The sequence below is a fragment of the Eleutherodactylus coqui genome, chromosome 5 (genome assembly GCF_035609145.1).
Source record: "Eleutherodactylus coqui strain aEleCoq1 chromosome 5, aEleCoq1.hap1, whole genome shotgun sequence".
NCBI classification, from domain to species: Eukaryota; Metazoa; Chordata; class Amphibia; order Anura; family Eleutherodactylidae; genus Eleutherodactylus; species Eleutherodactylus coqui.
Genome location: NC_089841.1, coordinates 194,431,163 through 194,455,662, shown reverse-complemented (window position 1 = coordinate 194,455,662; position 24,500 = coordinate 194,431,163). Strand labels below are relative to the sequence as shown.

Sequence of the window (24,500 nt, the reverse complement as noted above, 5' to 3'; positions counted from 1 at the left end):
CATACAGTGGGTGGCTCAGTATTTAAGAAGGTGGTGTAGAGGTGTGTGTGTGAAGCATACGGAGTGGGGCTCAGTATGTAAGGCGGTGGGACGGAGCTGTGTCGGGCTCAGTAGTTAAAGCGGTGGTACAGAGCTCTGTGTGGGGCTCTGTACGTAAGGCGGTGGGGCAGAGCTGTGTGTGAAAGCATACAGTGGCTGGCTCAGTATGTAAGGTGGGGGTGCAGTGCTGTGTGTGTAAAGCATACAATGGGGGGCTCAGTATGTAAGGCGATGGTGTAGAGCTGTGTGTGTAAAGCATACAGTGGGGTGCTCAGTATGTAAGGCAGGTGGTACAGAGCTATGTGTGGGGCTCAGTATGTAAGGCGGTCATACACAGCTGTGTGTGTAAAGCACACATTGGGGGCTTAGTATGTAAGGCGGTAGTATAAAGCTGTGTGTGTAAAGCATACAGCGGGTGGCTCAGTATGTAAGGAGGTGGTGCAGAGCTGGATGCATATAACATCTAGTGTGGGGTCAGTATGTAGGGTATTAGTACAAAGCTGTGTGTGTAAAGCATACAGTGGGTGGTTCAGTATGTAAGGTGGTGGTGCAGAGCTGTGTGATTAAAGCATATAGTGTGGGGATCAGTATGTAAGGTATTAGTACAGAGCTGTGTCTATAAAGCACACATTGGGGGCTTAGTATGTAAGGCGGTCATAGAGCTGTGTGTGTAAAGCATAGAGTGGGGGCACAGCATGTAGTGTAAAGCATACAGTGTGGGGCTCAGTATGTAAGGAGGTGGTGCAGAGCTGTGTATATAAAGCATAGTGGGAGGGCTCAGTATGTAAGGAGGTGCTGCAGAGCTGTGTATATAAAGCATAGTGGGAGGGCTCGGTATGTAAGGAGGTGGTGCAGAGCTGTGTATATAAAGCATAGTGGGAGGGCTCAGTATGTAAGGAGGCGCTGCAGAGCTGTGTGTAAAGCATAGTGGGAGGGCTCAGTATGTAAGGAGGTGGTGCAGAGCTGTGTATATAAAGCATAGTGGGAGGGCTCAGTATGTAAGGAGGTGCTGCAGAGCTGTGTGTAAAGCATACGGTGGAGGGCTCAGTATGTAAGGAGGCGCTGCAGAGCTGTGTGTAAAGCATAGTGGGAGGGCTCAGTATGTAAGGAGGTGGTGCAGAGCTGTGTATATAAAGCATAGTGGGAGGGCTCAGTATGTAAGGAGGCGCTGCAGAGCTGTGTGTGTAAGCACGCAGTACAATTGTGTTTTACAAGGACCTCCTCCAGCAGTACAGGAGAATCTCTCCCACGTGACTGATCACATGTCCATGACATCATCACAGGTCCTTTAGCCCTGTTGCATTTACTATCCACTCCTTTTCATAGAAGCCAAGAGGAAGTTCATGGAACGCCTATGGCAGCAGAGCCTGGAGTCTGACTCCTCCCACACATGTGACTGATCACATGTTCCTGACGTCATCACAGGTCCTTTTCCCACTAGTATCTAGCTTCCAGCCCTCGGAAGGCATATTAACACATTCTGCCGCAGTTCTACAGCGCGGCCGATTCAGCCAATCAGCTGGCTGGAATCGGCACCACGTGACACAGCGGCGTGCCCGCGCATTGCCGTGCACGATGAGCTGTGCCCGCGCGTCACGTGGGCTGTGACGTCACCGTGCCTTGCATTTGCCCGCGGATTTTGAACAGTATTGATCTACGGAGGAAGCAAGCTGATGGTTGGAGCCTTTTCCCCAATTTACAAGATGGGAGAGTAAGATTTGTGCTCTACGTGTGGTGAGTACCCACCTGAGATTTGTGCGCTGTGCGCTACGTGTGGAGACGCGGTTACCTGAGATTTGTGCGCCGTGCGCTACGCGCTACATGTGGAGACGCGGTTACCTGAGATTTGTGCGCCGTGCGCTACGCTGTGCGCTACGTGTGGAGACGCGGTTACCTGAGATTTGTGCGCCGTGCGCTACGTGTGGAGACGCGGTTACCTGAGATTTGTGCGCTACGTGTGGAGACGCGGTTACCTGAGATTTGTGCGCCGTGCGCTACGCTGTGCGCTACGTGTGGAGACGCGGTTACCTGAGATTAATGCGCCGTGCGCTACGTGTGGAGACGCGGTTACCTGAGATTTGTGCGCCGTGCGCTACGCTGTGCGCTACGTGTGGAGACGCGGTTACCTGAGATTTGTGCGCCGTGCGCTACGTGTGGAGACGCGGTTACCTGAGATTTGTGCGCCGTGCGCTACGCTGTGCGCTACGTGTGGAGATGCGGTTACCTGAGATTAATGCGCCGTGCGCTACGCTGTGCGCTACGTGTGGAGACGCGGTTACCTGAGATTTGTGCGCTGTGCGCTACGTGTGGAGACGCGGTCACCTGAGATTTGTGCGCCGTGCGCTACGTGTGGAGACGCGGTTACCTGAGATTTCTGCGCTGTGCGCTACGCTGTGCGCTACGTGTGGAGACGCGGTTACCTGAGATTAATGCGCCGTGCGCTACGCTGTGCGCTACGTGTGGAGAGGCGGTTACCTGAGATTAATGCGCCGTGCGCTACGCTGTGCGCTACGTGTGGAGACGCGGTTACCTGAGATTAATGCGCTGTGCGCTACGCTGTGCGCTACGTGTGGAGACGCGGTCACCTGAGATTTGTGCGCCGTGCGCTACGCTGTGCGCTACGTGTGGAGACGCGGTCACCTGAGATTTGTGCGCCGTGCGCTACGCTGTGCGCTACGTGTGGAGACGCGGTTACCTGAGATTTGTGCGCCGTGCGCTACGTGTGGAGACAACACCCAAGATTTGTGCGCTACGTGTGGTGAGTACGTCACCTGAGATTTGTGCGCTGTGCGCTACGTGTGGAGACAACACCCAAGATTTGCAACCTGTCTTTTTTTGCAGATTTGTGCGCCTTATTGCAAAATTACGTGTGGAGAGGATCCTGACGTTTGGACGCGTTTCGAGAAGAATTTCGCTTCGCTCGGACACCACCTGACATCACTCAGCGAGGTAAGCTGCTGCATCTGCTCATATGCGCATATTTGGCGCATATTTGCAGGTTTTCGCTTGCATCTGCTGATATGCGCATATTTGCAGGTTTTCGCTTGCATGTGGTGATATGCTCTCCGTTTTCCACAGGACGACTCGTGTGGAGAGGAACCTGACATTTGGCTGCGTTTTGTACAACGTACGGAACCGGAGATTAGCGTTTTAGGTGCTGATCTCACATTTGCCCCCCGCCTTTTGGAGAGGACGACTCTTCTGGAGAGGAATTTCGCTTCGCTCGGACAACCCCTTACGTCACTCAGCGAGGTAAGCTGCTGCATCTGCCACATTTTTCATTGCTTGCATCTGCTCATATGTACATGCATGCCTGCCTGTATGCGTACATGCGTGTATGCGTACATGCGTGCCTGCCTGTATGCGTACATGCGTGCCTGCCTGTATGCGTGCATGCCTGTATGCGTACATGCGTGCATGCCTGTATGCGTACATGCGTGTATGCGTGCATGCCTGTATGCGTACATGTGTGCATGCCTGTATGCGTATATGCGTGCATGCCTGTATGCGTATATGCGTGCATGCCTGTATGCGTATATGCGTGCATGCCTGTATGCGTACATGCGTGCATGCCTGTATGCGTATATGCGTGCATGCCTGTATGCGTATATGCGTGCATGCCTGTATGCGTATATGCGTGCATGCCTGTATGCGTGCATGCCTGTATGCGTATATGCGTGCATGCCTGTATGCGTACATGTGTGCATGCCTCTATGCGTGCCTGTATGCGTACATGCGTGCATGCCTGTATGCGTACATGCGTGCATGCCTGTATGCGTACATGCGTGCGTGCCTGTATGCGTACATGCGTGCGTGCCTGTATGCGTGCGTGCCTGTATGCGTACGTGCCTGTATGCGTGCCTGCCTGTATGCGTGCCTGCCTGTATGCGTGCGTGCCTTATGCGTACATGCATGTATGTATGTATATATGCATGTATGCTCACCCACTTACTCAGCCACCCCCTCTCTCTCACACACACACACACACACTTGCTGTGTTAAATTCGTCTTATTGGCCGAAAAAGACATAACATTAGATTTGAGCATTTAATTCCTTTTTTTAGCACACGTACAGGTGCCATGACAATACTGCACCTAATCTGCACTAACTGAACAAACCTTCGGAGAAACATACCAATTGTCCAAATAAGATGTCTTTATCTATTAAAGTAGGAGTGAAGAAAAGCAGGGACAGTGCAATAACTATGAAAACCCACGGAATGGAGCCAATTGCAGGCAGGGTTAATAGTTTTTTTCTTCCTCGTTATAGGTCAGCTGATACGTTTTGGTCAGAATCTTGCACTGTGGTAACCGTTTACGGTACTCGCAACCGCAGAGTTGAATCACCAGAGAGCCAGAAGTTCCCAGATGTTGGCTCCGGAGGACGCTTAAAAGCTGGAAATGGCCCATCACCTGCTATGGAAATCCATCATCAGGATCTGATGGAGCAGTACGATGCATGTGATGCTGCTCACTGTCCCTCGTTAGTCGGTTCACAGTTTATACACTAAGCTATTTATCCCCTTAGAGAACAAGCCTGTTTGCGCCTTAGTGACAGGCCGAAAATTTGGAACTTTACATGTGTCACTTGACATATCATAAGTCCGTAAAGGTTTTGCATATCCAAGTGACTGTGACATTGTTTTCTTCCCCTTGTTGTACTTCTGTTAGGTAGTAAAAAAGGACTGTTAAAAGTTGTGTATATTTATTAAAATTGCTACTTTGCACAATTTTGAATTTTCATTTTTTCACATTGTCAAATGTCATATAAAATAAGTGCCAACATACTGTACAAATCTGTGCGAACATATAGATTTCCATCTGTTCACTTTATTCTGGATGCACGGTTTAAAACCTTTGTAAATTTATTTTTTCCATTTAGGAGACGTACAAATTTAACATTTCTTTTCAGAATTTAGAGGAACACTTAGGCCTCATGTCCACGGGGAAAATCAGATCCGCTGCAGATTCTCCATGTAGAATCTGCAGCGGGTCCCTCCTGCCCCGCGGACATGAGCGCCGAAAATAGCAATTTAAAAGTATTTACCATCCGTAGCGGACCGGGAAGGTCAGCTGTTCCTCACGGCCGGATCTTCATTTTCGGCCGGCGGATGAATTCCTGACGCCGGCGGCACGTCGCCGGCACGTCGTCGACGTGCCGCGCGCATGCGCCGGGCACATCCGCCGAGCCGAAGCAAGGAAGATGCGGCCGTGAGGAACAGCTGACCTTCCCCGCCCGCTACGGATGGTAAATACTTTAAATTCCTATTTTAGGTCTCCCGCGGATCCGGACGGCTTCCATAGGCTTCAATAGAAGCCCGCGGGAGCCGACCCCGCGGGAGACCCGCACGAAAATGGAGCATGGTCCAGATTTTTCCATGCTCCATTTTTTTTAAAATCCCTTTTATTGACGATCCGCGGGTATTTATCTACCCGCGGGTGGTCAATGCATCCCTATGGGGTGCGGATCCGCATGCGGGAGATCCGCTGCGGATCTTAAATCATATTTTGCCCGTGGACATGAGGCCTTAGGCCTCATGTCTACGGGGAAAATCAGGCCCGCTCCGGATTCTCCAGGGAGAATCTGCAGCGGGTCCCTCCTGCCCCGCGGACATGAGCGCTGAAAATAACAATAAATCAGAATTAACTTACCTCTCACACGCTCCGGATACTTCCTTCGCTGCGGCGTCATCTTCTCTCGTCGCGGCCGGATCTTCTTTCTTCAGCTCAGCGGATGTGCATGATGACGTCGGTGACGTGCCCCGCACATGCGCCGGGCCAAAGCAAAATGATCCGGCCGCGACAGAGAAGATGGCGCCGCGGCGAAGAGAAGAAACGGAGCGGATGGGAGGTGAGTTTATTCTGATTTATTGTTATTTTCAGCGCTCATGTCTGCGGGGCAGGAGGGACCCGCTACGGATTCTACATGGAGAATCCGGAGCGGGCCTGATTTTCCCCGTGGACATGAGGCCTTAATGTATTCTCTGAGAGGGTCAGGAGTATTTTGGCCCCACATTTATTTTTAGGAATTAATGCAATTTAGGGGACCAAATAATATTTAATTTTTAGAAAACATGTCCTTTTCAAGACCTTTTTTTTTCTATATTGCACATCAAAAGGAGGATTGAACCTCCGAAATGGATACCCGTTTTGTCTCGTGTTCACAAGTATACACATTGTGGCCCTAATGTTATGTCTGTATGCACCACTGGGCCCAAAAAGAAAGGAGTAGTCAGTGGCTTTCTGAACAGACTGTTACAATCGTGTGAGCAGATAAAGCAGAGGGCCCACACGATCGTGACTAAAGGAGTGGTAGTCTAGTAGTATACACGCACACAGGGAACACAGGAGAGTCACACAGTATCCAGACACCCAAACCTGTGCTACAGGGGGGATGACAGTGGCCCTACCTAAGCGGGGACATCAGCCGAGTAAGAGGGCGGCCCAGCGATCTTAAGAACTGGGCCCTAGCAGATCCGAGGAGCCACACCACAGAACAGGAGTCATACACATGCCACATAACAGACACCGCCAACTGCATCAGGAGCAGGACAGGGCACACCGCCAACTGCATCAGGAGCAGGACAGGGCACACCGCCAACTGCATCAGGAGCAGGACAGGGCACACCGCCAACTGCATCAGGAGCAGGACAGGGCACACCGCCAACTGCATCAGGAGCAGGACAGGGCACACCGCCAACTGCATCAGGAGCAGGACAGGGCACACCGCCAACTGCATCAGGAGCAGGACAGGGCACACCGCCAACTGCATCAGGAGCAGGACAGGGCACACCGCCAACTGCATCAGGAGCAGGACAGGGCACACCGCCAACTGCATCAGGAGCAGGACAGGGCACACCGCCAACTGCAACGTATAGTCAAAACACGACAGACTCCACCCAATTCAGATTTTATAATTTATTGCTAGTGTGGATGTTACAACAAGGTTCATTCCGTTATCTAGACCAAAGGCGGCTGTGTTTATGGGTCTTTTCTGTTTACTGCATTGCAGTAAAATATTGCGCAGTTTTTCAGGATCCTGCGTCATAATTCTTTTTTTTTTTTAAAACGTATTAAAAAAAAAAGGGCGTCACTGGGAAAAAACAGTTCATAAAAAGAAGGGTTTCAAGATTGCTGAACGTCGAGGGTCTCTTCACTGTCCGCCAGCCTTCCCGTTCTCAAGGACGTCAGATCTGCAGGAAATGAGAAATCAGCAGGTTAACAGTCACATCCCACCATTATTACTGATTCCTAGATCCGCTCAACCCACTTACAATGACCACTACTCCCCCAACCTGGACAGAAGAATTAGACATACATACATACAGGCATGCACGCACGCACGCATGTATACACACACAGGTATACACGCATGCACGCACGTATACATACACGCACGCACGCATACAGGCATGCATGCATACAGGCACGCATGCATACAGGCACGCATGCACGCACGCACACAGGCACGCACGTACGCATACAAGCACGCACGTACGCATACAGGCATGTACGCATATACGCATACAGGCATGCACACAGGCATGTACGCATACAGGCATGCACGCACGTACGCATACAGGCATGCGTGTACGCATACAGGCATGCATGCACGCATACAGGCATGCATGCACGCATACAGGCATGAATGCGTGTACGCATACAGGCATGCATGCACGCATACAGGCATGAACGCGTGTACGCACACAGGCATGCACGCACGCACACAGGCACGCACGCACGCACACAGGCACGCACGCACGCAGGCACACACGCACGCACACAGGCACGCACGCACGCACGCATACAGGCATGCACGCACGCATACAGGCATGCACGCACGCACGCATACAGGCATGCACGCATACAGGCATGCACGCACGCACGCATACAGGCATGCACGCACGCATACAGGCACGCATGCACGCATACAGGCACGCACGCACGCATACAGGCACGCACGCACGCATACAGGCATGCACGCACGCATACAGGCACGCACGCATACAGGCATGCACGCACGCACGCATACAGGCACGCACGCACGCATACAGGCACGCACGCACGCATACAGGCACGCACGCACGCATACAGGCACGCACGCACGCATACAGGCATGCACGCACGCATACAGGCATGCACGCACGCATACAGGCATGCACGCACGCATACACGCACGCATACAGGCATGAATGCACGCATACAGGCATGAATGCACGCATACAGGCATGAATGCACGCATACAGGCATGAATGCGTGTACGCATACAGGCATGCATGCGTGTACGCATACAGGCATGCATGCACGCACGCATACAGGCATGCATGCACGCACGCATACAGGCATGCATGCACGCACGCATACAGGCATGCATGCACGCACGCATACAGGCATGCATGCACGCACGCATACAGGCATGAATGCGTGTACGCATACAGGCATGCATGCACGCACGCATACAGGCATGAATGCGTGTACGCATACAGGCATGCATGCGTGTACGCATACAGGCATGCATGCACGCACGCATACAGGCATGCATGCACGCACGCATACAGGCATGAATGCGTGTACGCATACAGGCATGAATGCGTGTACGCATACAGGCATGAATGCGTGTACGCATACAGGCATGCATGCACGCACGCACACAGGCATGCATGCACGCACGCATACAGGCATGCATGCACGCATACAGGCATGCATGCACGCATACAGGCATGCATGTACGCATACAGGCATGCATGTACGCATACAGGCATGCATGTACATATGAGCAGATGCAAGCAATGAAAAATGTGGCAGATGCAGCAGCTTACCTCACCGAGTGACGTCAGGTGGTGTCCTAGCGAAGCGAAATTCCTCTCCAGAAGAGTCGTCCTCTCCAAAAGGCGGGGGGCAAATGTGAGATCAGCACCTAAAACGCCAATCTCCGGTTCCGTACGTTGTACAAAACGCAGCCAAATGTCAGGTTCCTCTCCACACGAGTCGTCCTGTGGAAAACGGAGAGCATATCACCACATGCAAATATGCACATATCAGGTGATGCAGGAGAAAACCAGCAAATATGCGCCAAGTATGCGCATATCAGCAGATGCACGCGAAAACCTGCAAATATGCGCATATCAGCAGATGCAAGCGATGAAAATTTGGGCAGATGCAGCAGCTTACCTCGCTGAGTGATGTCAGGTGGTGTCCGAGCGAAGCGAAATTCTTCTCGAAACGCGTTCAAACGTCAGGATCCTCTCCACACGTAATTTTGCAATAAGGCGCACAAATCTGCAAAAAAAGACAGGTTGCGCCAGGTGGCGTCGCGCAAATCTCAGGTGACGTACTCACCACACGTAGCGCACAAATCTTGGGTGTTGTCTCCACACGTAGCGCACGGCGCACAAATCTCAGGTAACCGTGTCTCCACACATAGCGCACAGCGGAGCGCACGGCGCACAAATCTCAGGTAACCGCGTCTCCACGCGTAGCGCACAGCGTAGCGCACAAATCTCAGGTAACCGCGTCTCCACACGTAGCGCACGGCGCACAAATCTCAGGTGACCGCGTCTCCACATGTAGCGCACAGCGTAGCGCACGGCGCACAAATCTCAGGTGACCGCGTCTCCACACGTAGCGCACAGCGCACAAATCTCAGGTAACCGCGTCTCCACACGTAGCGCACAGCGTAGCGCACAAATCTCAGGTAACCGCGTCTCCACACGTAGCGCACAGCGTACGAATCTCAGGTAACCGCGTCTCCACACGTAGCGCACAGCGTAGCGCACGGCGCATGAATCTCAGGTAACCGCGTCTCCACACGTAGCGCACAGCGTAGCGCACGGCGCACAAATCTCAGGTAACCGCGTCTCCACACGTAGCGCACAGCGTAGCGCACGGCGCACGAATCTCAGGTAACCGCGTCTCCACACGTAGCGCACAGCGTAGCGCACGGCGCACAAATCTCAGGTAACCGCGTCTCCACACGTAGCGCACAGCGTAGCGCATGGCGCACGAATCTCAGGTAACCGCGTCTCCACACGTAGCGCACGGCGCACAAATCTCAGGTAACCGCGTCTCCACACGTAGCGCACAGCGTAGCGCACAAATCTCAGGTAACCACGTCTCCACACGTAGCGCACAGCGTAGCGCACGGCGCACAAATCTCAGGTAACCGCGTCTCCACACGTAGCGCACAGCGTAGCGCACGGCGCACAAATCTCAGGTAACCGCGTCTCCACACGTAGCGCACAGCGTAGCGCACAAATCTCAGGTGGGTACTCACCACACGTAGCGCACAAATCTTACTCTCCCATCTTGTAAATTGGGGAAAAGGCTCCAACCATCAGCTTGCTTCCTCCGTAGATCAATACTGTTCAAAATCCGCGGGCAAATGCAAGGCACGGTGACGTCACAGCCCACGTGACGCGCGGGCACAGCTCATCGTGCACGGCAATGCGCGGGCACGCCGCTGTGTCACGTGGTGCCGATTCCAGCCAGCTGATTGGCTGAATCGGCCGCGCTGTAGAACTGCGGCAGAATGTGTTAATATGCCCTCGGAAGTCGTGGTGCTGTAGCTTTGAGGACGGCGGTATATTCGGGCCATGGAGGCCGGGACCTCTGTAAGTAACGTGCGGTTAGTCTGGTGTACGGCTGTGTGGTCGGCTCTCTATCTTTGTCCTTCAGCTCTTCCATAGGTACAGGCTGTGTCTCTTCCTGCGGTCAGGCACATGACCTGGTTATTACATACTGGTAGCCTGAGCCAGGACGGGGACTGTAACAGAAAGTGAATCCCAGGATGTGTGTGTGTGTGTTTTCAGAGGGATTGACGATAATAATTGTAATGCAGAGGCGTCAGCTCTTTTGAATACACGGGAGAACCAACGTGGAGGTCACTTTTTCGTGGTGCCCCACTGTATGCAGTAGGAGCCGCTGGGCACCCCATCCTAGGTGTGGTACTGCCCACATCCCTGTACAGGGCTTCAATGTGGGCACTGAGTGCAGCAGGTGGCCGGCCACAGGTTGGTGAAGCAGACATAGCTGAGCCAAAGGTGCTGGTTAGTGTAGCGGGAGCCGCTCTCCAACACACTGCTTATTGGTCCACCTATATAAATGCCTTATAGCGTGTCATGTGGTCCTCCAACCATGCGGTGCAGTGTTTCCGTTACCAACCAGCACTGTATTGTATTTTCATTGCCACATTCCCCGGCTCATAACATTCCTATTTTGTAGTTAAATAAACGAGAAGATCAGATTAATAGCGCTCCAAAGGTAAAGTAAGAAAATATAGTAGAGAGGTGAAGAAACAACAGTGTGGACTGACCCCAGGAGTGACAGGACCCTTTGGGGATCCGGATACGTCTAATAATCCTAGTAGGCAGATTACATCAAATCGTAGTGAAGATCCAATTCACACTGGTCCTGGTAAAACATCCCTAAGGGAGAGCGTCACGGGGGGAGGGGGGGAGAGGGGGGCTCTAGGTATAATGTACCAGAGAAACAAGAAACAATACTGAGCAGAAAGAAAAAGCCCCTGATGCTCTAGTGGTATGGATAATAGCGAGAGTAAAGACAATTTACTTCGTAGGGGTGCCTTAATCCCAGTTCGCATTTAGCATGAAGCAAATAGTGAAGATGTTTTCTTAAAATTCCAAGGTAGCGATTTATTTCTTAATATGCAAAGCGCTTCAGCCTTACAGACGGCCTTTATCAAGCACATAAGTTTACACACCAAGAAATATATATTTCTATTTCTTTTTTTTGTGTAAACTGGCGCAAGTGGCGATACATAATTGAAAAAAAAAAAATTCCAGAATAAAGAGTCTTGTAGGGAAAGTTTATTATTTTTTTTTTCTGATCCTTCGGAAACTTGAAAATTAGATCATGTGATCACTAATAAACTACACTACAACTTCTGATCAAACCCTTTTTATGGGGAAAGTGGTATTTCTTTCATCTCTAAATATTTTTTCTATTTTTCAACAGTTTATGAAAAGTTTTTTTTTTTGTCTCCCACTTGGAAAATTGACCATTTAGTTGCTTGTGGAAGGTACTGCAAAACTTCTGTCTTGCAGCATTGTCCCTTTCACATGAGTCTAATGTGGCACGTTTTTGTATAGCATCCAATTAGCACCTCAGGCGGCCCTGAGCTTACTTCTTAGGCCTCATGTCCACGGAAAAAATCAGGCCCGCTCCGGATTCTCCATGTAGAATCCGTAGCGGGTTCCTCCTGCCCCGCGGACATGAGGCATAAAAATAAGAATTAACTCACCTCTCGCCCGCTACGGATTTTCCCTTCGCCGCGGCTTCATCTTCTCTCCGTCACGGCCGGATCTTCTTTCTTCGGCCCGGCGGATGCGCAGGGCACGTCGGTTGCGTGCCCCGCGCGTGCGCCGGCCCGAAGACAAAAGATCCGGCCGCGACGGAGAGAAGATGAAGCCGCGGTAAAGGGAAGATCGGGAGCGGGTGAGTAAATTCCGATTTTAGTCTCCCGCGGATCCGGACGGCTTCCATAGGCTTCAATAGAAGCCCGCGGGAGCCGTCCCCGCGGGAGACCCGCACGAAAATGGAGCATGGTCCAGATTTTTTCATGCTCTATTTTTTTAAAATCACTTTTATAGACCATCCGCGGGTATTTATCTACCCGCGGGTGGTCAATGCTATGGGATGCGGATCCGCGGGCAGGAGAAGAGTTAAAATCCGCTGCGGATTTTAATTCTTCTTTTGCCCGTGGACATGAGGCCTTAGAGTTTGCAGTCAGCATGCAGCTTGAAAATGATACCAATTAAAGTACAGCTCCCCACACAAACAGGCCCTCATATGGCTATGTCAGTGGAGAAATTAAAAAGTTTTAGCTTTAGAAGAGTGCAAAAGTGGAGGTGAGAATAAAAAAAAAAAGTGTCCTAGAAGGGTCCTCCAAAATTGGAAAAATAGGCTTGCTTCTTTACAAAAACCATGCCACTATTATCAGTGCAACGCAGTCTTAGGCTGGGTTCACACATGGCGGATTTGCCGCGGTTTTGCTGCAGCAGATCCGCCTGTGGCCGCTAATCTCGGGATTAGCCAGCCATGTGGACGAGATTTCTCAGAAACCTCGTCCACACGGGACGGCTAATCCGCTGCGGTAAATCCGGCTGAAACCGCGGCTGCGGCCGCCGCAGCCGCGGCTTCAAGAGAAGCCGCGGCCGCCGCAGCCGCGGCTTCAAAAGAAGCAGCATGTCTATTTACTTTTTTTTTATTTACGTCGCGGCCGAGCTCTCCTCTATGGGAGCGCCGGCCGCAACGGAAAAGTTCTCCCGGCGGAAATCTCGCGGTTTTTGCTGCGGCCTGTGTGAACCCAGTCTTAAGGCTGATTTACACGCAACAATTATCACTCAAAATTCATCCAAGCAGCGGCTTTTGAGCAATAGTCGTTGTGTGTAAATGCGCGCCCATCGTGCACTTGCCTTGCACTCTTAATTTATCACTGACTTTAAGTCAGCATAAAATCATCGTCCCCAATAAGAGGGACAGCATGCTGTGTTCTTCACGGACAGCGCTGATAGCATTGTGTGCAGCTGGCAGCCCGCTGCAAAGCAAAGCTGATGTATTTAGAGAACAGACCTCCCGCTGTTCTCTAAATACATGCAAATTGAGCTAATTAGCCTATTATTAGCTAATGTAAAATGAGCTAGGGATGATTTTCAGGGAAGTTAACCCACGGTATCACTGTATAACCTTCTATACTGACCACAGATAAGCCCTTTAGAGTATGTCCACGTAGGTTGGATTTGCTGTGGATGTGCGTACCTACGGATAATTCACGGTATTTCCTGTAGCTGTGAAAAATATCCGCTGCGGAATTGGCCATACAAAGCTTCATTCCGCAGTATATAAATTATGAGGGGTTGAATTCCATAGCAAATTACATGTGAACATCTGCTCCAAGTGGTGCCGTTTTTGATGCATGTTTTGTTCTGTGGACTCAGGGTCACCCCATGTGCATCCTGAGCTACTGATTGTAGAGCGTAAAACAGCAAGATTACTTACCAGTAATTGGTTTTCCGAGAGCCCACCTCCAATCTGGACAGCAAACAACAACTTCCCAGATCTCTATAAAGGCGGGAAAACCCTTCACCTCCTCAGTTCTTTCGCAAGATCCACGGACTATTTGAGGCCCTTTTCTACTTTGTTTATGTTTTGTATATTTTTTTTTTTTTTCGCTTAAACACAGCGGCCCAATTGACTAGAATCAGTCAAGTGCTATCCACAAAAGAACATGGACAGCACTTGGAGTGGGGAATATGTGCCATCAGAATGAGCCTTAATGAATAATACACTAATAATTTAATCTATGAGGGCGTCTCAAAAAGCACTTTGAGTTTACATGAATTGTGCTTATACTGCATGACACCAAAAACTGTGTTTTTAGAACACATTTAAACATTACATAAAATTGTGCATTCGAGTCACTTCTATTTTATCATAAAACTGTAAGAAGATATAATGGGAGAAGGTTCTGGCAACACTAATTAATAAATGATATGCCCGTAGCTTCTCTGCTGGTAGTTGTACTCAGTGACGAGATGACGTTGTCAACAGGAGGCAGAAGAGCGCAGTCCTTCCCCTTCATCGTAAGAACGAGGGGGTACTGAGCACCAGGATGTTTCTAGGACTTGTAAGAAGATAGGAAATTGTGCACAAAGTTGCTACTTGAGCTGCTACAGTTTTTACTGATCAGCGTGCTGATATTCACAAACTTATTTTTGGCAGTTATTGCCATAGCAGGCAAAGAAAAAAGCTTGACAATGTTTGTGCTTATTTTTCAGGATTCTGTCTATCCATCCTTTAAACGTCCACATGACGATGATTTAATTGCCATGGAAGAAAAAAGATTTTGCCCCGTTAATATGGACATAATTAAGAAGGAAATCAAAGATGAAGATGAAACGGACTGCTGTGAAGAGGCTTGGTTGAAAGGTTTTGGTCTGTACAGCGATGATGGTACACAGTCAAGCAGCCATTCCCATGATGCTGATATAAGCTTGAATGCTTTTGCCGAAGAAGTGTTAGATTCCAACACAAATTATCATTGCCCGATAGATGAAAACACAACAAAATTTTTTGACGTCGATAAGCCATTTCAGCCATCGGCTGAACTTGTCCCCCCACAGTGTTTTGGAACCAGGAAACTAAGGTTCCAGAGTGCTTGGTATACTGATTTCCCATGGCTTCATTACAATCCCCAGCTAAAAGGTGTTCTTTGTTTTACATGTGGGAAAGCTGAGACCATGGGTCTCCTGGGCTCCACCAGAAGAAGAGATTCTGTATTTACAGCTGTAGGGTTTTCCAATTGGAAAAAGGCTCGGGAAAAGTTTGGTTCTCACCAAAAGTCTAAAAGCCATGAGTTTGCCACTTGGAAATTAATGCATGCCTTACAGAATCAGAAAAGAGAAGCGGCTTTAGAACAACAAAGAAAAGTTAGACAAGCTATTCCAACTCTTTGCTTGAACAAACTGATTTCTTCAGTTAGGTTCTTGATTCATAGAGGTCACACGTTTCAAACTCATGAGTCAATTGAAGAGAGTTTGTTTGAACTTCTGAAGTTTTTGGGTCAAGACAATGATGTCTTCAAATACTGGCTTATGACTAATCAAAATTTCACCAGCCCAGAAATCCAACATGAGATTATTGGCTTAATGAGCGTTGAGATCACATCATTGATCACCAGGGAAGTAAATCAAGGCTCGATGTATTACTCTATACTAATAGACAGCATTCAAAATGTTGAGTCGCATCAGCTGTGCCTCTTCTTGCGATACTTGGATTCAGACATGCATCCTCAAGAGGAATTTATTGGGTTTTTAGATCCAATGGAGGACACTGGTACTTCGGCTGCAAATCTTATCTTAGATATTCTAGATCGACATTCTTTGCCTATTGATCTTCTAAGAGGAATTGCATTTGAGGGATCGTCTGTCACTTCTCCTTCCTTTATAGAGTCGCAAGCTTTGCTGAAACAGAAACAACCTTTGGCCAGATTTGTCCATTGCGGAGCTCCTTGCACTAGTTCTTTAGCGAGAAATGCCAGCCATGCAAGTCCGATTTTGCAGCAGGCTTTATATTCTGTAAATGATCTGTGCAAATTATTTAGCAAAACATCAAAGTTTAAATTTTTATTTGACGAAGTGACTTCTAATGTCGCGTGTCATACAAGGCTCTTGTGTTCTTCCAAGTGGTATGTTAACCTCGCGCTGATAAATACCATTATTCAACACTATGGCTTGATCATAGAAGGTCTAAGAGAAATGCAAACACATGCAGGGGTTTCTGGTGTAAGAGCTCATGTTTTGTTCCGAGAGTTCATCGAAGGGCATACCATAGTGAGTTTGCTCATCACAAGGGCCCTACTGGAGTCATTGAACATTCTCAATATTAATTTTGACGATCAGAACAGGCTAATGCTGAACACATTGAAAAAGGTAAAGATGGTAAAAGAGATACTGACGAGGGTCCGTCAAGAAGCTCCTGTGTTGGACTTCCTAAGACAAGCAGAAGACTTTGTTATTAAATTTAATCTCTCACCTCTATCCATTCCACAGCAGAGCCTGTTGTGCGCTACGAGTACGGAGGCGGCACAACCACCAATCGCTGTTTCTAAGGAAGATTATTTTAAAACGGAGTATTTCAAAATGATTGATGCGATTGTTTCCCAGTTGGATAATCAGTTTTTCCAACAAGGCTTTATGGAATATTGCATTTTGGAAGATGTTCTGCTTGGTACAGGCAAAGGAGAAGCTGACAATGTTATTGAGCAAAAACTTGGAGTCCTTTCTAAATACCCAGAATTCAATGTTCGCATGTTAAAAGTTCAGTTAGAAATGTTTGCTCACAAAAACAGCTACAGTTCTCTGTCAGAAGCTGTAACCCTTTACAAGTCCGTTAGTCCTGAAGTTAAGGAGTTCTTCAACGAGTTGGGTAAATTTTTAAAACTTTTACTTATCGTTCCAGTGAGCACAATGGAAAGTGAGCAGATCTGTGGCCCCTTTCAAAGACTGAAAACTTTGTTAAAGTTTACAAGCACAGAGACGCGCTCAAATGATGTGGCGATATGCTATGTGAATGAAACCCGTTTAGATAACCTGTGTCTAGAAACTATTGCACACAACTTTGTACATGGCTCTTGATGGCTCAAACGCCCACTTTGTAATGTCAGGACGTTTCAGTTTTTGGACATGAAAGGGCTTATATACGCTGCTTTTTTCAAGACCTTTAAATGTTCTGTTACAAAAACATCTCAACAGATGACCTTTCATTTGAATTGCAAATTAGAGGGGTCTACCCATGTTCTAATATGGCATTCTAAGTTGTGGAGGCCCAACATCTGGGACCCCCACAATTCCTAAAATGAGTAGACAGATGTCCAATTAGCAGTTCTACAGTACAGCAATGCTTCTGGTCCCCACCTTGTAGGGATTTGCAACACAGCTCCAATTAAATCTACTGTTCTAAGAATTGTGGAAGTCTTGAAAGTTAAACCTCGAATGATTACGAAGTGATCCACAGGATAAGTGGAGGCCCAACCATTGGGACCCTCACCGATCATAAGAACAGGGGTTCTGAATAAATGGAGCAGTGGTCACGTCTCCACTACTGCACCTGTAATTTATATAGGACTGCTGGAGATGGCCAGGCTTTATGTACTCGGCTATCTTTAACAGTCCCGTCGAAATGAAAGTAGCGGTAAAGTGCATTCATGACCACCATTCTTTACGGAGACACTCAGGCTCTTTTGATAAATGGGAACCCCAGGGGTCGGACCCATACTGATCAAACACATCACCTATAGTGGATTAAAAAAAAAATCTACACACCCCTCTTAAATGCCATGTTTTTGTCATGTTAAATTCAACATGAATGAATCATTTTAGATTTATTTCCAACTTCAATGTGACCCACTATTTGTACAATCCCGTTGAAAAACAAATCTCTTAAGGCTTCTTCACATGAGCGTATTTGCGTGTGTAATAATGCAGAAATTAGAATCCATTGATTGCACACGCATAGAAGTCTATGGGGGTGTGCAAATGCGCAGGTATGTACAAAACACTGCGCATACACGCAAAAACAGCACCTCCCTTTGCTTAATAGCCATTTAAATCAGGGTGAGGGTGATTCCCTTGCCCATCTAAAGTAGCAATGACTACGCAAATACAGTATTTTGGCACGCACACAAAAAAAACACTGATGCGCAAATATGTTGCGCATGAGCGAGTGTTATTGCACTTAGTCTCGTCTGAAGAAGCCCTTGAGGTGGAAAAATTAAAAAACAAACCAATCGTGATGTTGCCTAAACATGCACACCCTAAGACTAATTTGTTGCTGTCCTCTTTGACTTAATGACAGCATTCAGTCTTTTTGGGTAGATGTCTATCAGCATGGCACATCTTGACTTGCAAGTTTTGCCCACTGTTCTTTAAATGCTCTCCAAATCTGTCCGATTGCGAGGGAATCTTATGTGTAGCGCCCTCTTCAGGTCAACCCCCAAATTTTCAACGGTATTCAAGTCTGGGCTTTGGTTGGCCCAGTTTAAAACCTTAATCTTCCTCTGCCGCAACCTTTTGTTGATTTAGAGGTATGCTTTGGGTTATTTTTTTGGTAAAAGGTGAAATTCATAGCTTTTTACAAACACCTTAATGTTTTATGCCAAAATGGATTGATATATTAAATAGAGATGAGCGAGTATACTCGCTAAGGCTAACTACTCAAGCGAGTAGTGCCTTAGCTGAGTATCCTCCCGCTCGTCTCTAAAGATTCAGGAAGCGGCGGGGGAGAGCGGGGAAAAATGGAGAGGAGATCGATCACTGCCGCAACTTACCTGTCACCCGTGCCGGCAGCCGAATCTTTAGACTCGAGCGGGCAGATACTCGACTAAGGCACTACTCGCTCGAATAGTTAGCCTTAGCGAGTATACTCGCTCATCTCAAATATTGAACTGTTCATAATTCCCTCTATCTCCACTTCCAGTAGCAGAAGAAGACTTCCAAAGCCTAATGCTGCCTCCACCACCTTCACTGCAGGTATGGTGTTCTATTGGTGATGGACCACTGCTCCATGGCCAAAAAGATCACGCTTGTTCTCATCAGAGCATAACATGTTCTCCCACATACTTTGGGTGTAGGTTTTGACAAAACGTAACGGGGCTTGGATTTTTTTTTTTATAATTTAGAAAAGGCTTCCATCTTGCCACCCTCCCCTACAGCCCAGACATATGAAGAATACAGAAGTTTCTACAGCTCCTTTAACATTGCCGTCAGTCTCTTGGCAGCCGCTTGGGCCAAAGTTCTTGGTAATGTCACTGTTGTGCCAAATTTAATCTGCTTCTTGATAACCGTCTTCACTGTGTTCCATGTTATATGTAATGCCTTGGAAATGTTTTGGTCCAGTTCTACTGACTGATACCTTTTAAGCGCTCAGATCCCTTTGATGTGTTGTAAGCTTCTTTTTTTTTTTTTTTTTGGCATCTGCTAAAGAGAAATGTAAATAAGCTGAACTTTATATGGGGGAAATCAGAATCCCTGTAAATAATAGTAGGTATGTACTGACTAGTGTTTAACATCAGTTTAAATATGATTGGCTAATTCTGAACACAACCACATCCCGGAATACAAGAGGGTGTGAATTCTTATGCAACCACATTATTTTAGGGTTTATTTTTATTTTCCCACCCTAAAAGACTTTAGTTTTGTTTTTCACTGGAATTGTACAGAAAACGGGTGACATTGAAGGTAGAAATCTGAAAGGGTTCCTCTTTTATCACATATTTTTAACACAACAAAAACCTGGCATTTTAACAGGGGTGTGTAGACATTTTGTATCCAGTGGATAGATGTTATCTTTGTGAGAGCCCCTTTACTGGTATATCCATGAGATTAAAAATCTGATTCCGACTATTTTTATTTTTGTTTGTTCACCCTTTAGAAATATTTGTTTGTCCTTTTTAATGCAAAGAGCTATAAAACATTAAAAAATATTTTGTCTTGTGTGAAGCAATTGGTGAATTAGCAGCGCCAAGACTGCTATTTGATCAATGACACCTCAAGGATGTTAATCCTAAAGGGGTTTTCCAAGACCTTAAAAAAAATGCTTAAAATGGTGAGAAAAAATGTATACTCTGCCTTTTCTGGCAGCTTCCTGTCCAGCACTGGAATCCTGGCACCTGCCATTCAGAACCTGGAATAAGCGCCGGCAGTCATGTGCCGTGTACCCGCGCTGCCAATCACAAGCTTCAGCAATAAATTTTCCATGGCCACTGAGTGGTCACGTGAACAACATATAACCTACGACCGCCTGGAGCTTCTTCCAGGTTCTGGGGACTGAAATGCTGGACAGAGAGCTACTGTAGTAAATGAGTATTTTTTTTTTTTTTTTTTTCTCTTTTTACCTTTTTATAATTTTTTTAAGCACAATCTTTTTATTTTTTTCATTTTATTTTTGTTTGTTTTTTTGTCTTGGAAAATGCCTTTGAATAGGAATTTGAAGTGGTACTGCCTTTAATACTTTTTTTTAATTATTTTTATTTATATAGGACATTCATAGCACATCATAATTATTATAGTTGCCTTCTTTAGGACTCCCTACTTTAGGTAATATTTTTTTTGTTTTTGCTTGTTAATTGAAAATGTAAATATTCACTGATCAGATATTATATACAATAAATTTAACGCATAAAAGCTTTTATTTGAAATTTCTTAAAGTACAATTTTTACTCTATTTTGTGATGTTTTAAATAAGACTAAACTTGTCATGTTGAACATGCCTTTGTAGGCGGAGTGCGTCAACCAGGAGGAGTTGTGCAGACTATTGTATGGTGTTTGGAATATATTAAAATTCTCTAAATCCCTTCTCATTTTGGATTTGGTCCAGAGGGCAATTTTACTGAGTGATAGCTATCTCCGTATGAACATTGGGTAGGCGGTCGGCCTTTGCATGAGACCACCCACTGGACTTAACTCCATAACATTCAAGTGATACTTAGTCTTCAAGGCACTAAACTATACATCTGCCTGTCAGACAGGGCTGCATGTTTAGGATGACAAGTACACTTCAAGGATATTTTAGAGGTAACCTGAAGTATCATGAAAGATGGAGAAAGCACTGGAACACCTTAAATACACCGTCTATAAGAGTTTTTTGAGTTTACAAAGAATCCAGACGTTGCCAAAAAGATGTTTCTAAGATTTGTATGTAATGGCAATCTGGGCCCCAGCAGAGAAAAACAGGTCTTCTTTTGCTGAATAGTCTACTTGTTACTCTATTTTATTTTAAACAAATATTTATGTAAATATTTCCCTTATTTTCTATAAGAACTGAATTTAAAAATATTTTTGCCATTAAGCATTAATAGTCCCTTTCAATTCGACTTTATGGGAGCAGTTTTTAACCCATTCCGAATGTGCACAGTGTATGTTTGGTGTTGTATGGAGTGGGCTCGGGCCATCTCTGACAGCCGACACCCACAGCCATAATCTGAAATAACGCCAACCACCGTTGTTAATTGATGAGATATATATATATATATATATATATATATATATATCATCACTAATATTCTGAACAAACGCGACCCCCCCCCCCCCCCTTCCCCCCTTTTCCCCCTTCTCGCCATGAGATTACAGGATGTGGCTGGCTATGTCTGTTTATATGCACCTTTTTATATTAAAATGCTAGCTGATGTAAATCTGCAGTGCATGCTCTATACAGTTCAGTAATGTTTCTGCGCTTTTCTAAGTACACGCCACTGCTGGTATTTCATTATTGTATACCATGTGTAGCATTAAAGTTAAGCTTTGTGACATTTACCTCCTCCAAATTTGTTATATATTGTGTTAAGTGTAATCACTTGTAATGCCATATGTCTTATATAAAATAATTTTTTGCTAATTTGCAGATTTTCTTATTAAGACTCAGTACAGGTAATGCTATGGTTTTAAACATCTATTGTAATGAGAGCAGTGCCTGCTCTAGGGGGTGGAGCTATAGGCTGTCGCTTCATACCCTTGTGTGTTGTGGCACTGACAGCGGGTGCCCGATCAGCTGATCACCAGGGTTCTTGGCAGACCCCAGCCAATGATGGTATATGTCTGGAAAACCCCTTTTAGTTTAGCCAAAACCACACATGGTATTGATCTTGTGAGAGAGCATTGCTAAATCATGTATTTTATTTTTTAAAGGCTGACAATCTTTGTGGATATGTTAAACAAAAGTACAGGAGACACATCTGTGCCTGCCAAATAGTTAGACTTGCTGCCAGACCTCCAACTTTAATGGGGTACTTCATTTTGAACAACCCCTTCTTGTTAAGACTTCCTTGAAATAAAAAAAAAAATTACAAAGTGTGGCAATGCTACGCACTCCATTTTCTAAAGCAAAACAATATTTTTCCATTTTGTGTTTAATCCTTCACAGAAAATAAAGAAAAAAAATCTTGGCTGTTCAAAAAAAAAAAAAAAAGAATAGTGCCAGCGTTTTTTTTATAAAGACTCAAAAATGTAATGTATAAACTAAAAATGTGTAAGATTTTACTTTACTTTGAATTACTGAACTAATAGCTGGTGCCATAAAAATTTGTTTCTGAGAACTGCTTGACATCTGTGTTGTATGGAGTCTACCAACTGCATTTTGTGTGTGTGTGTGTGTGTGTGTGTGTGTGTGTGACACCCCACCCCCACACCCCCAAACAGGTTCTCTATGGGATTGAAGTCAGGGAATTGGGCTGCCCACTGCACCTTCAATCTCGTTTTTCTGTAACCAAGATGATGTTCACTTACTTGTGTTTTTTGGGTAATTGTCATGTTGAATCGCCCATTTCAAGGGCATTTCTTCTTTGGCATAGGGCAACATGATATCTTCAAATATCTTAATATATTCAAACTGATCCATGATCTCGCGTATGTAATAAATAGGCCCAACACCATGGTGTGAAAAACGTCCCTATAGTATGATTTTTGCACCACTATGCTTTGCTGCCTTCACCATGTACTGTGGCTTCAATTCAATGCCCAGGACTCTTCTGACATAATAGTTGCAGCCACTAGATCAAAGAACAATTTTGCTTTCAGCGGTCTACAAAAATGTAGCATCATTTCTCTTTAAGTTAGTTAATGAGTTTCTTTGCATATTTTAACCTATGTACGACAATTTTTTTTTCCTGCATCAAATGCACAAATCTCGCACAATTTTTGCACAAATCTTGCACAATTTTTCTCAGCTGTGTGAAAGCGGCCTAAGTGACATGTTGTTGTGTCTTTCTCACGTGCCAGAATCTTCCCATGAAGGAAAATCTTCCATAATACTTGTCTAATGTCTACTAATATTGATAGCCATCATATTACTACTACGTCATAGATGGTCAAATGTCTGAGAAGAGGATATCTCTGCACAGAGGACGATCGCGAGGGACTCGGATGCCACGGGCCAGGTGAGTATTGATGTGTTTTTTGTTTTTTTTTCAATGTACTTTTGCTAGGGCTTATTTTCAGAGGAGAGCTTATATTTCAAGCCTCCCAAGAAAACCAGGATAGGGCTTACTTTTTGGGGAAACCCGGTATTTACCGTGAACATGCATCTCTCAAATTGATCCTGTTACACTTTTGCATCAGGTCTTTTTTTTTTTTCCTCTCTCCCTACACTTTTCTAACATCCCACCTCACCTATGGATGTGACCCTCCTCAACACATCTCACAACTAAGGAGTCATTTAGAAATGGCTGAAATCTCCCCTCCACTGCTATGGGAAACACACATAGTGTTTATACGAGGGGAACTTATCGCTAGTGGCACAAAATGTAAAAAAAAAAAAGGCATTCATCTAAACTGAAATCTTTACTAGCTCAGATTTCTGCTTTTAAGAAATGTGGGTAAGCTTTTCAAGGTGGTGCAGATGCAGAATTAACTTGCTGACCTGCGCAGAGAACTCAAAAATTAATTTCCACACCGCGAGGTTTTATCAGAGTAGCTCTTTTAAATTTTATGCTCACCGTAAAAAAGGCTCAAAAACTGTCGGCCATGGTTAAGAAACACAAAGAAAAATCATTTACCAAGTCGATTAGATCTCCCAACAATGACATGGTTACTAAAACTGATGAGACAACAACAGAGTTCGTCAATTTCTATAGCTCTCTAAATGATATGCCTGATCATTCGCATGCTAACACTCTCACTTCTTACTTTTTAAATTCTATTAACCTACCCCCTCTCGCTCTCTGAGGAAGAGAAGAATTTCCTGCTCGAATCCTTTACCATTAAGGAACTCTCCAAAGAATTAAACGCCTTTGATAATGGGAAAGCCCCACGCCCTGATGCATTCCCAGTTAATTACAAAAAATTCCAATATATTTTTTCCCCCAAAATGTTTAAATGTATGTATTAATAAAACATGTTTTGCTGGCCCACATCTCACTCATCCCAAAAGAGGGTAAAGACAACACGGACTGT

The 24,500-nt window shown here is 46.1% G+C and overlaps 1 protein-coding gene and 1 long non-coding RNA gene across 2 annotated transcripts; one reads left to right on the top strand and one right to left on the bottom strand.

Moving 5' to 3' along the window:
* The first annotated feature begins 1,403 nt into the window (after positions 1 to 1,403).
* Positions 1,404 to 22,511, top strand: LOC136628217 (zinc finger MYM-type protein 1-like). The gene is made up of 3 exons (XM_066603944.1): positions 1,404 to 1,504; positions 10,591 to 10,649; positions 14,835 to 22,511. The coding sequence occupies exons 2-3, from the start codon at positions 10,632 to 10,634 to the stop codon at positions 17,190 to 17,192; spliced, it is 2,376 nt and encodes a 791-aa protein (XP_066460041.1). The 5' UTR covers positions 1,404 to 1,504; positions 10,591 to 10,631; the 3' UTR covers positions 17,193 to 22,511.
* On the bottom strand, positions 6,943 to 9,439 carry LOC136628218 (uncharacterized). Its single transcript, XR_010792862.1, has 3 exons — positions 9,211 to 9,439; positions 8,859 to 9,032; positions 6,943 to 7,232 (listed from the first exon to the last, which is right to left on the bottom strand). It is a non-coding gene; the product is annotated as an uncharacterized lncRNA (long non-coding RNA).
* Positions 22,512 to 24,500: the final 1,989 nt, after the last annotated feature.